Genomic DNA, 13,582 nt, shown 5'->3' on the forward strand with positions numbered 1-13,582 from the left:
CGTCTCTAGTCGGTTCACGCATCAACTGCACAGCTCTAGATGGCACGACTCAGAGCTTTCCTTTGAGCTTCAATAAGCAAAAGAGAAGGACGTCAAAAGTTCACCCAACCCCCTAACCATTCAAGAATCGGTAGAAGCAACTAAATGAATGCGGCCGTGGGCACCTGAAGCTACTTTTTACATGTGTTCAGAATTGGATACACCAAAAAGAATGGGAATTTTCCACAAATAACTGAAATAACAAGAGAAGTATTCCATAGCCAGCAGTTTTCACATCCAACCAAGCATTCTGACAGACAGAGAAACTAGTTTTACATGTCACGGTCACATAGAACAGAGATAAACATCGCATGCCCCCAGGATGGATTTTCAGCTTCAAGATGAGCAGCAACCAGCCTTTTGGTCAACGGGCTGTCCCCTGATGTTCACAGTTGGAGGTCGAGCATTGTTCATGGCTGGTTGGCTCGCCATCCTGCACATGCCAGAGATCAACAATCAATCAGGTGAGGATGACGTGAGCTCCGTTTCCAGTTAGCAACGGACAAATCAAGAAAATCTCAGCAGGTCAAAATATTATCCAGTTCAACGGACATCGCATTAATCCCCACCATTAAGTACTAATTTCCTTTCATCGGACAAACTAGAAATACACTATACCTATTCTTGATGGCCGCAGCCATGGCCATGAAAGCCTGTTCCACATTGGTGGCGTTCTTTGCACTAGTCTCCATGAATGGAATCCCAATCTCATCCGCAAAAGCCTAAACAAACAAAATAAATTACAATGCATTCAAATAAAAAACATTCATAATCAACATTGGCAGAGCAGCAATGCCAATCTTTACCTTTGCCGTCTCATAAGAAACAACCTTCTGGGCTGTTAGATCACATTTGTTCCCAACAAGTAGCTTGTTAACGTTTTCACTAGCATAGCGGTCAATCTCACTTAACCACTGCTTAACATTATTGAAGCTCTCTTGATCTGTGACATCATAAACGACCTACCCTCAAAGGGTCACCAGTAGAAGGGTGAATTTTCACATAGAGAACAAACATGGAAGGCCATCTCTACACCAGCAGAGAAGAAAATTTAACACTTACAATGATCCCATGAGCCCCACGGTAATAACTGCTTGTGATAGTTCTAAAACGTTCCTGGCCTGCAGTATCCCACTGCATGACAAGAGCGACAAAAGATATGAACACCGTACTTCTATATGACGCTTGAGTAGAAAAAAGCTGTGACAAGTGAATATAAAGAGAATGTCTTAAGTGAATTAAAATTCTCAAAATGTGCACTGAAAGCAACCTGCAGAAGTATTAAACCATAGACCCTCCAAAAAGTCAAAAAATATCTCATGCCTAAACAACAAAACTTTACGTGCGTGATATTGTAGTTCCCCGTGTATAAATGCTTCTAAAAGCGGCCAGCATAAAGAGGACAAACAGCGGTACCGAAACAGAAGATAGCGGAAATAAAAGATATAAAAAATTAATAGAAAACATACTATCTGCAGTTTGATTGTTTTGCCATCCTGTTCGACTGTGCGGATTTTCTGTATGACATATGTGATATAAAAGTTAGCCACTGGAACATGTGAGTATATTAGGTCAGTAAAGGGCCAAAATGAAAAGGACAATGGCTTACAAAGTCAACTCCAATGGTGCTGATGTAGCTCTCTAAATATGAGTCATCCTGGTCCAAGAAATAAAGAAAGAGGTTTACTTGAGTAATGGCAACAACCCTTACTTTTCAGCAAAAATCGCAACGAGTCTTAGTTCACAAGCAAGATTAACACAATCATAGTCATACATGAATCTAAGGAAAAGAGGAAAAGAAACAGACAGCTGCCATCATACTTTGACTAAGTAGTCTAGATCAGTAGTACAAAGCAGACAGCAAGCAAGCTTGTCATTCCAATGAATAAAGATCCTACGATATCTCGCATCCATTGAATTTGAATTGATCCTCATGGAAAGGAACCACAGGTAAAATAAAACAAAAAATGAAAACGGATAACCATGATCAACTTACAGCAAACCTAAGGAGCAGACATGATTTGCCAACACCAGAATCTCCGATGAGTAAAAGCTTAAACAAGTAGTCACTGCATCAAAAGGAGGACGAGAATAAGCACATATATACAGGTTTAAGACAGAGATCAGTCCGTTTCGTACAAGCATATATTGTGCGTGAATCCAAGGTAACCGATGATGACAATTGTGCATGTGCAGAACTCTAAATCAAAGAACGTCATCAACTCCCAATCTATAGTGACGATAAACCACACAAACAAAGGCCAATCCGAGTAGTCAGCACAATGACGAATGATGCAAAAAGTCAGATAAGCATCAAGCGTGACAAAACTGGAAGAAACCACTGAGGGACAAATATCTGGTGTATCAGAGCATCGGCATCGTGAACTAATTTTCCGAGAATGCCCAAATGCATGTCCACAAGTCTTGAGCTCTCAGCCACCGGCCACTTTCATGCGCAGATTAACCGCATGTCCTAGTTCAGCCAGACTTCTCAATATAATTGCAAGCACTTCAACAGCTGGGCAGCAAGCAAAACCAAACAGGTAAATCTCAATTTCGCTTTTCTAACGATTTCCAGGAAGAGCCAATTGCAGTCCTGGCCGCGCGCAGCTGAATTCTCCTAATCACAAATCGCGTCCACCACGATTTCACAAAATTCAATCCATCACCGCATGATCTCTCAACCTAGATGATCGAAGAGAAACATCATCCCCGCACGATTCTAGGAGCCTAGGATTGACCGATCAGGTCAACGGATCTGAAACCCAAAAAAACCTTCCGATTCCCGAACCGGCACCAAACCGCCATCGCCGATCAATCATCGGCTAAAAAATCAACAGAGCCACCTCACGGACCACGCGCGACCAGAAATCTAAGCTCAAAGAGACGATCTAAACCATCGCCGATCTAATCAGAATCACGCGGAACCGAGCGAAGAACTAACAAAATCGACAGCCAACTATCGGCCGTCCTTCGAGGGTTTGATCGAAAGAGGGACGGATGAACCAGAAGGCTTACTATTCCGGATTCATGGCGGCGAGGTGGAGCCGAGATCGAATCGAATCGAATCGCCGGAAATTGGAACTGTGCGGCGGAGATTGATTCCGATTCCAGCGAGGACGCCGCCGATTCTTCTGGGATCGTCGCCGGAGAGAGAGAGGGAGTTGAACGAACGATGAAGAGGAAAAACCAAAGGAACAGAGAGAGAGAGAGAGAGAGAGAGACGTGTTATAAAGAAGCCGAATTTGTCTCGTTTTTTCTTTTTTTATTAAATTGTAATTTTATTTTTTCTTTTTCGAATTCTGATTTTTTTCGTTTTTTTTTTTTTGTTTTTGTTTTCGTCAGTTGAGTTATTGAGTGCCAGGTCATCATTTCATTTGTGAAGCAACTTTCGGAACCTAATTAAACGCGAAAATTCATTTTTATTAAGTATATATATTTAAACGGAAAATCTTTCGTTTAAGAATAATAGGTTTTCCTTGATGATGTTAATTAATTAATTAATGCTTCGTGGTGAGGAAAGGACGAAAAGAATAAGTGAGGGCGACGTGTGAACGGTGCAACTCCTACGTACCTTCCACTTCAATTTAGGTATTTTTTTTTTTCGGAAATTTGGTTAAATTATGCTCAAACTCCATTTCTTCCATAGACAATCGGTTTATATTATCCTGTAGTGACAACGATGTTTCATTTAAAGATTGATACCATAAAAAATCCTAAAGCTTTTGCGTGCTTTCGAAACTCAGGAGAGTTCCAAGTAAAATTAGGTGATTTGAGATTTTTTGTGATACAAAAATTAAGTGGAATAAATGTGAGACTAATGTATCAGTTAGATATTTTTTATGATATAAAAATTGGTTTTGGATAAATGTGAATTGGGTATGATGATTTGAGATTTTTTTTTTGAGATGCGAAAATTAGATTGTAAATGTGGCATGAGTGTACCGATTTTTAATTGTTGGTATTAGCCCTAACTTTAATTATAGAGAACATAATGTAATAAAGGAGTCCATATCATCGTGGCACATTTTTTTTAATGCACTCGAACATGTTCCTCTCTTCTGGCCGAAAAGACAGAACATGTTCCTCTCTAATTGGTAATGTGCAAATCATCCATTATTGCTGAATACTTTGATTTGGCATTTTTCTAATTTTCACAATTTAAAATCATACACGTATTGAATCAATTCAAAAAGAATAATGCCTTCTTGGACGTTTTAAAGAGTATTTGCTGTTGACTAACTCGTGAAATCTTGAATGTTTCATTAAACTAGAATCATGCATAGATGTTTCCATCTTATAATTCGTCTTATTCACATGTGATCGTCAATGTGCTATTTCTTGTGAGCATATACATTATTGTGGCAAAAAAGCTAGAGATTTATTACAACTCAAAAAATATCTTCCATGCGATATAATAATGTTTATTTCTATGTGATCGTGCAGTAATCTCAAGTTATTTAGGAAAAGTTTTAAAAGGTTGAATTTTTTTTTTGGACGTATAAAAGGTTGAATTATATTGTATAGAATTCTGCATCTATTTGATTGGATTACGGAAATTTTTATTTGATTCAAGTTTCAGTAAACACAAAAAAACCAAATCACGATTAGGCGTTGTCGCGACCGAACTCCCGAACCCTTTTTAAACAACACGAAAAAAAGGGAGCTCGCCTCGGTACGTGCTAAGTCTAGGTTCGGACTTAACGGGCTCTCCCAAGCCCATACCATATCGCGACTTAGGCTTTAAGTTTTTAATATGCAAGTGGTTTATATCAAGGAGTCGCCACTAATCGATTTGGGGTGGGTCGATTAGAAACCCAAATAGGGTGATGGGAGAATCACCCTATTCCCGCGAACCGTAGATTAACCGACCGGGACTTGGTTACACTAGTTGGATAACTAATGCCCTTTCGGTACCTTTTTACCCCGTTCATTTTTTGAAAACATTTGTCGTGCAATTTAAATTGATTTTAGGACCTTTCTCCTAACATGAGGTGATCAAGCGAGTGCATAATCGAAACGATTAGCAAAAGAACACAACAACGCATGCTCAAGGTTCTAACCTTAACTAAGTCGATGACATTCAAAAACACAACAGCTCATGGAATTGTATTAAAAACATGCATAACAGTAATAAAATTAACATGCAAAATACTACCGCACAACCTCAGAATTGTCTAATTTAAACAAGACAAAAACATGCATAATAATACAACAATAAATTAAACATTTAGAATATATCACACAAATTTAAAAAAAAAAATTTGAAATTTTTTTTTTAAAAAATAAATAAATAAATACGAAAAAAAAAATTAATTAATTTTTTTATAATTTTTTTTTTAAAAATTAAAAATACAATAAAATAATATGACGACGAGGCCGCTGGGACCTCGCAAGACCCTCCGAGACTCCTCTCTCTCTTCTCGTCTCTCTCGATTCTCTCCCGCCTCTCTGACTCTCTCTCCGTTTTTCTCCAAAATGGCCGACCCCGCTCTCTTCTCTCTCTCTCCGGCTATTTATAGCCGGCGACGATTTAACTCAGTGCCTCCCCGTCGGCTGTGACGATGGCCCGCACCGCCTACCCGCTCCGGCTGACTTTCGCGGCCATACAGCGTGCGCAGAGCAGCAAAGGGGGCCGAGAGGAACAGGAGCCGAGAGGAGGAAGCGGATCGTGGAGAAGGGAATGGGAGGATCGGATCGGCCATTAATGCCACCCCGTCTGCAAGATGCTCTCTCGGCCTTCCTCTCGGCTGATAGCGACGCCGAGAGCGCCGCCGTGCGTTGGCGTGATGTCTCGAGCGGGGAGAACAGGGGCGAGAGAGCGACCGGCGAAGGGGAAGAAGAAAGGAAGGGCTGGGCCGGGCCAGGCCCAGCTGCGGGGGAAAAGAAGAAAAGAAAAGGAAAACGGGCCGGGCCCGGAAAAAAAGGAAAAAGAAATGGGCGGGTCGGCCCTGGCTCCGACCCGCCCGACTCGAATTTTTTTTTTTTTTAATTAAACTCTATAATAGACTCTATTAGTGCAAATGTACCTAATTTCTATATGCAATGCATTTAAATTGAAATATTTTTGTTTTAGGAATTAAAGAAAATTAATTCCTAAATTTTGTGTAATTAATTTTTGGGGATATTAAAAATAGGTGTCAACAGGCGTGTTATCACAGGATCACGTACCTGACCGATAATCAGATTTATTCTATTCTCCTACGCTTCGTTTGTGTTTGCGGAAAATGATTAATCTTAAGAAAATATTTTCCAAATCTTTCATTTTTCAAATTATTTATTTTTCACAAAATAAACGGAGTCTAAACCTATCATAAGCAATAAAATTTTTGGCGGTCAAAAAAATTGAGTTCGGAAAAAAATAGTAAAAAAAAATAGTTCGAAGTAAAATTGTCACAAATATACCAGTTTTGGATTTTTTGTGATAAAAAAATAATTTGGGGTAAATTTATCACATGTGTACCAGTTTGGGATTTTTCATGGTATTAACCCTTAAGAATAATAGTTTTTCCTTGATGATGTTAATTAATTAATTAATTAATACATCGTGGTGAGGAAAGGACCAAAAGAATAAGTGGGGGCGACGTGTGAACGGTGCAACTCCTACGTGCCTTCCACTTCGATTTATTTTTATTTTTTTGGGGCAGAAATTTGGTTTTTTTTTTTGTCATAGGGCAGAAATTTGGTTAAATTATGCTCAAACTCCATTTTCTGTAGAATCGATTTATAATATCTCGCAGAGACAACGATGTTTAATTTAAGGGTTTTTTTTGTCAAAAGAAAATTGTATTCATTGCAAAGAAAATCGAAATAGAGCAAATCTTAGAATACAACAAAACAAAGTCAAATCCAAAAAATAGGATCAACAGAGCACCAGTAATGTTAAACACATACTCATTTCATAAAAACAGATCTGTCAAGCAAAATAATCGGCGGCTGATCACAAATATACCAGTTTGAGATTTTTAGTTTTCGGTAAATTAATCACAGGTGTACCAGTTTTGGATTTTTAGTGGTAAAAAAATTAGTTTATGGTAAAATTGCTAGGTGTACCAGTTTGGAGTTTTTCGCGACATTAAACCTTTCTTTTTTGTAGACAATCAATTTATATTATCTCGTAGAGCCAACGATGTTTAATTTAGAGTTAATACCACAAAAAATCCTAAACTTTTATATATGGCGTGTCACATTTAGCCCAAATTATTTTTCAAGTTAAAAAATTAGGGATTTTAGCGTGCTTTTGAAACTTGGGAGAGTTCCTGGCAAAATTAGCTAATTTCCCAATTTTAAGATTTTGGTGATTTTCGATTTTTTTTTATGACACAAAAATTAGGTGGGATAAATGTGACACTAATGAATCAGTTTGAGATTTTCTATGACATGAAAATTGGTTTTGGATAAATGCTAAATAAGGTGTACAGATTTGAGAATTTTTTTTTTGCGACACGAAAATTAGGTTGAATAGATGTGGTACGAGTGTACTGATTTGGGAATTTTGGTGGTATTAGACCTAACTTTAATTATAGAGAACATAATGTAAATAGAGAGTCCATATGATCATGGCACATTTTTTTAATGCACTCGAACATGTTCCTCTGTTCTGGCCGAATAGACAGAGCGTGTTCCTCTCTAACTGGTAATGTGCAAATCATCCATTATTGCTGAATACTTTGATTTGGCATTTTTCTAATTTTCACAATTTGAAATCATATATAGTATTTAATCGATTCAAGCAGAAAAATGTCTTCTTGGACTTTTTAAAGATTATTTGCTATTGACTAGCTTGCTTGCGAAATCTCGAATGTTCCATTAAACTAGAATCATGCGTAGATGTTTCCGTCTTATAATTTGTCTTATTCACATGGGATCATCTATGTACTACTTCTTGTGAGCAAATATAAATACATTATTGTGGCAAAAAAGCTAGAGATTTATTATAAGTCTGAATATATTTTCCATGCTCTATAATAATGTTTATTTCCATGTCATCGTGCAATAATCTCAAGTTATTTAGGAAAAGTTTTAAATGTTTGAATTGAATTGTATAGAATTTTGCATCTATTTGACTAGATTAGGGAGATTTTTATTGCATTCAGGTATCGGCAGACACAAATACACCAAATCCTGATTAGGCGTGTTATTGCAGGATCACGCACCTGACCGATAATCGGATTTATTCTATTCTCCTAAGCTTCATTTGTGTATGCGGAAAATGATTAATCTTAAGAAAATATTTTTCATATCTTTCATTTTCCAGATTATTTATTTTCCGCAAAATAAACGGAATTTAAACCTATCATGAGTAATAAATGTTTAAATATAAGTAAATCTGGGATTAATTATTGATAATAAACCACCGATTAGATGGTAGTGAACAAAAAATTGGTTTGGTTTGATTTGGTCTGGATTGGAATAAATTGATCATGCCAACTCTAATCAATCTAAGTTTTATTTTATTTTATTATTTTTTAAATCCAATTAATTTCATTCAATTTTAAGCGCACACGGAACCGAGTTGACCCGAACTTACGAAAGCAACCGGTCGAGTCGGTCGACCCAGGACGGTCAAAGAGCCGCAGCAGCCAAAGCTTCTTCCCTCGTTTTCGCCTCCCGCCGCCCCCGTCCGTTCGCGCCGCCCCCGTTGGAAGCGAAGTAGAAGTCCGAGGAGACCCTCCGGCTCCTCGGCGGCGATCCCGCCGCGTTCCGGCCGAGGAGGGAGATCATGCGGCGGCCGTCGACCGCTCCGCGAGTCTCCGAGGCTCCTTCGCAGCCTCCGCTGACGACGGCGGCGGCGGCGGCTGCTTCGCAGTCGCGTTGCTCGAGGAGGACGGGGGAGCGAGACGACGACCGGCGGGAGCAGCTGCCGACGTGCGATCCGCTGTCGCACGCGGCAAGGAAGGAGCGGTCGCGCCTCAGGTCGGCGGAGAACGCCGTCCACGCGATCCCTCTGTTGCTGGCTCTGTGCGCGTTCCTCCTCTGGTTCTTCTCCAGTCCAGGTATTTGCTCTAGCGTGATCGAGTCTCGCAAAGTCATCGATCGCTCGCTCTCTCTCTCTCTGGCTCTCTGACCTTATACGTACCCTGCTGAAGTCGTGATCGAATGCTTTGGTCGATTGAATTTGCAGTTTTGAATCAAATGTGTGATCGATCATCTTGAATTCTCGATCGGCCTTGTGATGATTGATTGGTCGCTCTGGTACTCTCTGTATTTTTTTCAATCAATCCGATCGTAAGTTGAAGCTCGATCGATTGATTCTTTGAGGATGAACACCCGAGGCTCGTTCACTTTGAATCTGGACTTGAGCTCGGCGAAACAGTGAAGCAAACCGGTATCATCAGACGCAGATTCCTCCGATTTGAACGCTTCTTGAACCAAAATGAAGTGCTTGTGCTTGTGTGCAATCGCCCCGAGTATTGAAAAATCCTGCATTTTCTTCGATTCTGCGTCTTTCGAAATCGCCCGAATTCCGATTCCGTCTCTGATAGCTTCTCAACTGATGCAGGATCGGAGCTCTAAGAATCACCGGAAAGCGCGTGTCCTTCGGATCTTCGCCCTGAGTTCTTCTGTATTCATCTTTGTTTCTTGCTGAGGGATGAAGTTTTCGCTTTCTGATTCTTTTGGCCAATGTCGATACGCGAAAAATTTCCGTTACTTATTATGGACTAACAATGTAATGCCCATCTCTGATCACAAGGAATAAAGAGCTGTTCTTCGTTTCTGAGTGCGACCAGTGTATGCTTACTGCATCTTCCTCATGACCCTCATGTTGGAAGTTTCCGATTTTCTGATCTTGCTCGCTGCAAATACCAAACCGGCCGAAATCAGGCAACAAGGAAAGCCCGGGAAGGCCGTCGATTCGAATGATCGAGCAAAGACCAGACAATTAAAACAGAGCACAACGCAGGAAAATTGCAAATTCTGATCAAAATAAGCAGGAACTGAAACAAATGGAGAGGGTAGAGATAACATCTCCTTCTACTATCATCAGCAACTTGGTCGCACACGGCGAGTTCGGCCACTGGCAACTAGTGCGGTTCAAGATCACCCCAGAAAACTTTCGGGAAGCTTAACCAAGATGCAATGAAATTGTCGATAGCCGATCCGAGATCTTGAGGTTCTATATCTCTGGCTCTGCGCCTATGCTGGCCGTGCTATGGATGGGGCAATACAGTGTGGATGACTTTATTTCTTCGGGACCGAAGACTCAATACTTGCATCGAGCACCGGCATGCCACGAGAACTCGGGTACCGAGTAGATGGTCGGAGCAATAGCTGAACGACCTTATGACCGTCCACTGTGGTATGGACTAAGCATGATCACTAAGTAGATATAAACTCATCAGATAACAGGAAGCAAAGCATTGACGTATGAGCTTGAATCGTTCAGCTTTCATTTCCTTTACACTAACCAAAAAATCTACCTATGGCACACATCATCTTACACTTATTACAGACAGAATTGCTATGAAGCTGACTAATGCGAGTCGCATCCAAAGTTAGTCAGACCTCTAAAAGCACAATGCTTCGTATTTGCAGCGACCGATCGGCAATCGGTATTTTCTCAGCTTCGCGTCGAGCTTTGCCTATAGACTTCCCCAGTCTCATGTACCGTCGTGCAGCCATATCGGCATTCATTTTTTGTTGGTTAGGAGAGGCTGAGTTGCTGGATCTGACAAAGACGACATAGCAGATGAGTACATAGCCGTGGACTGTAAATCAAGATCATAAATAAGGAGAGAAAAGGAAAAGTACACATTACCTCCACGACCTTGCTGTGCATCGGACGATGGGATTCGTTTGGCCGCTTTCTCTGAAATCTCATCAACGACCAACCTTGACAAAAGCAATCCAGCGATAAGAGCACCGGCCATTAGCATCAAGAAAACCGCGTCCCACCCTTTTGTCGAAAGGAACCCAGTAAGAAGAGGGCCAAGAGCCGCTCCGACAGATCCGGTTCCATCAATAATGGCAGTTACGGTGGCAAGTGCCCTCGAATCCCCTCTGAGAGAACTGTGCGTGCCAAGGTCTGCCGAAACCGCTGTGGTGATCAGCGCGTATGGCCCGTTTATGAACAATCCCGTTATCATCATGAGGACGATGTTGACATTGCGTGATATGCCCCCATATGAGCGGTATGCCAGCATAGATGGTATCGCAGCATACATGAAACTGGCTGCCGTGATTGCCCGGGCGTGGAGCTTGTCCGATATATAACCAGCGAGAATTCCACCAACAATTCCACCCACGTCAAAAAGGGTTGACAGGTTTCCAGCTGATTTCACAGAGACATACTCACCGCCGATTTCTGCCAAGTTTGAGAAACAAAGTGAGTCAGAAACCATAAATGTTGGATCTTAATAAATAAAAAAAACTAAGTCCCTACCATGCTTTTGGACAGGCCAGGGGAAAACCATGACCTATTCTAGACGACAATAAGTATCATAAGGCAAGTATGTCATCAACTAGTCTTTGTCCTCGAAATTAGAACGATTTCTTTGCCAGCGAATAACTGGTCAATAATAATTTCACGACTATGATACTCATGTAAAGCTAACATTGAAACAGCACAACAAAAAAGACATCACTCATTAGCCATTTCTCAATGTTTGCTTCCACAGACATTCCAAATTTTCGAGAAACTTCAAAAAGCAAGAAAAATCTGATTTGAATATAAGATGACAGCCATAGAACCTGAAGAAGATTCAATACAGAAACATGTTTTTCCTAACACAACTCTCTCTTTCAGGACAAGTAATTGAAGGGAGCAGGAGCAAAGAAGATATATACCTGTTTGACTTAAATAAAATGGTAACCAATAGAGAAATGTATAAGCCACCAGCTTCGAGAAGAATAAGGACAGCGCGAAAGGAATCACTCCCGGGATCAAACAGGCTTGAACAAGCCCAACACTTCTCTTAGTCCCAGAACCAACCGAGGAACTTCGCGATTGGGATTCTACGTCATTGGGAGGAACCGTCTCTACAGCACTGGATGGATCATCCAAAAAAGGAAATCCAACATCCTCTGGATACGCAGCCAAGAACAGGAAAACCAGTATCCCTCCAAGAAAGATCAAGCCACCAGGAACAATGAAGGACCAGCCCCACCCGTAATCCAAGACACTCGCCGCGAGAAGGGAACCGCTAATATTCCCCACCGAAGTATGTGCATTCCACACGCCCATTATCAAACCCCTTTTCCTCTTCCCGAACCAATTGCCGATAACAGCCACCACCGACGGCCACCCGGTTGCTTGGAACAACCCTGCAACCATTTGCATGGCCAAATAAAATCCGAAAACATGCACATTCCAAATATATCCCATCCCAAAGAGCCCCACAAAAATGCCACTGCCAATCATTCCGGTCGTCAAGAACAACCGCAAGTCCAACGTATCGCCCAAATGCCCCGCGACGTACATCCCCATAGAATAACAGGCCAAAAACGCGACGTCAATTTCGCCCAATTTCGACGTCCCATCGGGGCCGTTGAAGGGAGCCCAGCCCCTGTACTTGGATCTACCACCAGTCACATTACCACCGTTCCCTAACTCTTCCCTCACAAAGACTTCGCCCAATGGCCACGAGCGCTGCACATTGACGGTCGTGGTGTCGGGATACAGGACGCTCTTCACAATGCTACTAGGCTTCCGAGAAGCATGATAACAAGCATACGCAATGAAGGTGACGAGCAAGACCACGTATCTATAAGTCTGGAGGCTCCAGTTCCTGCCCCTGATTCTCCTTATGAGCAAAATCCCAGGTGGGTTTCCTCTCGTGGCATCAAAACCGTGAGACATTTCTTTCAAACCGATCCAAAAGTTCGAAACTCCAATCCCCTTTGGAAAAAAAAAAACTGTGCACGGAAAAAGCCCGGTCGAGGTTCTTTCAATCACCCCTGCAGATGCAAATTTGAACGAAACGATCGTCAAGGATATTCGCACCCCGCATCCATATTCCCAGGGACCAAGAAACGCAAGAACCAAACAACACGAACGGAAACGATCCAAAGGGGCGAGAAGACGAGAGTTCGGAGGAGTGATGTCGTTACCCGATTCACGAGACGTCGAGCAGATTTAGCAACGGATCGTCGGCGCAGGAGAGAACCATGATTGGGTTGATGCGACGAACGCTCTTTGTCGAGAGGTGGGGGGAAGGGGAGAGAGAGAGAGCGGTATGAAAGGGAGCCCGAGGTTGGCGGGGCTTCTTGTGTGGGAGACGAAGGTTGCAGAGAGAAAGAGGGAGGGCGGACACGTGGCAACCTCGGTGGGAGAAGGGAATTGCTTGAGTGCCACGCAGGACCCGACGATCTTCGTGTCGTGCGTGCTCCCGGTCGGCCGTTGGGGAGACACGGGCCGGGCCGGGCCGAAGTTGGGCTTGCGCCGGGATTTGGGCCTATTGATCCGGGCCGGGCCCACCGAGTGCGATGGCCCGGACCGCCGGTCCGGTTCAGATCGGCGCTAGGGAGAGAGCCCCGGTCCGAGCGGGTCCGCGTGGATTAAGAAGAAAGAGACAACATTAGCCTCGCGAATGCTTTGCTTAAG

General features: G+C 42.1%; 3 protein-coding genes across 5 annotated transcripts; 1 reads left to right on the forward strand and 2 right to left on the reverse strand.

The window, feature by feature from the left end:
• Window positions 1-198: 198 nt before the first annotated feature.
• LOC115686514 (GTP-binding protein YPTM2) lies at window positions 199-3,243 on the reverse strand. The gene is made up of 8 exons (XM_030611842.2): window positions 3,058-3,243; window positions 2,036-2,108; window positions 1,649-1,696; window positions 1,509-1,556; window positions 1,102-1,173; window positions 846-1,001; window positions 658-761; window positions 199-472 (listed from the first exon to the last, which is right to left on the reverse strand). The coding sequence occupies exons 1-8, from the start codon at window positions 3,069-3,071 to the stop codon at window positions 376-378; spliced, it is 612 nt and encodes a 203-aa protein (XP_030467702.1). The 5' UTR covers window positions 3,072-3,243; the 3' UTR covers window positions 199-375.
• Window positions 3,244-8,603: 5,360 nt separating this feature from the next.
• LOC115686521 (uncharacterized) lies at window positions 8,604-9,760 on the forward strand. The gene is made up of 2 exons (XM_030611853.2): window positions 8,604-9,035; window positions 9,542-9,760. Exons 1-2 carry the CDS (start codon window positions 8,762-8,764, stop codon window positions 9,553-9,555), a joined length of 288 nt encoding a protein of 95 aa, XP_030467713.2. The 5' UTR covers window positions 8,604-8,761; the 3' UTR covers window positions 9,556-9,760.
• A 653-nt stretch (window positions 9,761-10,413) lies between these two features.
• On the reverse strand, window positions 10,414-13,250 carry LOC115686520 (putative glycerol-3-phosphate transporter 4). 3 transcript variants are annotated; one of them, XM_056304583.1, is made up of 4 exons: window positions 13,090-13,250; window positions 11,827-12,936; window positions 10,799-11,344; window positions 10,414-10,702 (listed from the first exon to the last, which is right to left on the reverse strand). In XM_056304583.1, exons 2-4 carry the CDS (start codon window positions 12,836-12,838, stop codon window positions 10,671-10,673), a joined length of 1,590 nt encoding a protein of 529 aa, XP_056160558.1. In that variant the 5' UTR covers window positions 12,839-12,936; window positions 13,090-13,250; the 3' UTR covers window positions 10,414-10,670. The 3 variants fall into 3 exon arrangements, with proteins under 3 accessions (XP_056160558.1, XP_030467712.1, XP_030467711.1); XM_030611852.2 differs by having other exon boundaries at window positions 10,414-10,708; XM_030611851.2 differs by having other exon boundaries at window positions 10,414-10,708; window positions 11,827-13,249.
• Window positions 13,251-13,582: the final 332 nt, after the last annotated feature.

The sequence above is a fragment of the Syzygium oleosum genome, unplaced genomic scaffold (assembly GCF_021117445.2).
Source record: "Syzygium oleosum isolate NSW1041296 unplaced genomic scaffold, Sole_v2.1 Sole_v2.32, whole genome shotgun sequence".
NCBI classification, from domain to species: domain Eukaryota; kingdom Viridiplantae; phylum Streptophyta; class Magnoliopsida; order Myrtales; family Myrtaceae; genus Syzygium; species Syzygium oleosum.

Bases quoted from the DNA above. Each gene is read 5' to 3' on its own strand.
- LOC115686514 (XM_030611842.2), bottom strand. The intron at 1,697-2,035 runs GTAAGTTGATCA...TTCTTGGACCAG, and splicing joins GTCTGCTCCTTAGGTTTGCT to GATGACTCATATTTAGAGAG. The intron at 1,002-1,101 runs GTAAGTGTTAAA...CTTTGAGGGTAG, and splicing joins GTGGGGCTCATGGGATCATT to GTCGTTTATGATGTCACAGA.
- LOC115686520 (XM_030611852.2), bottom strand. From the start codon at position 12,838: ATGTCTCACGGTTTTGATGCCACGAGAGGAAACCCACCTGGGATTTTG. The intron at 11,345-11,826 runs GTATATATCTTC...CAAACTTGGCAG, and splicing joins ATTTTATTTAAGTCAAACAG to AAATCGGCGGTGAGTATGTC. The intron at 10,709-10,798 runs GTAATGTGTACT...CGTCTTTGTCAG, and splicing joins TGCACAGCAAGGTCGTGGAG to ATCCAGCAACTCAGCCTCTC.
- LOC115686521 (XM_030611853.2), top strand. From the start codon at position 8,762: ATGCGGCGGCCGTCGACCGCTCCGCGAGTCTCCGAGGCTCCTTCGCAG.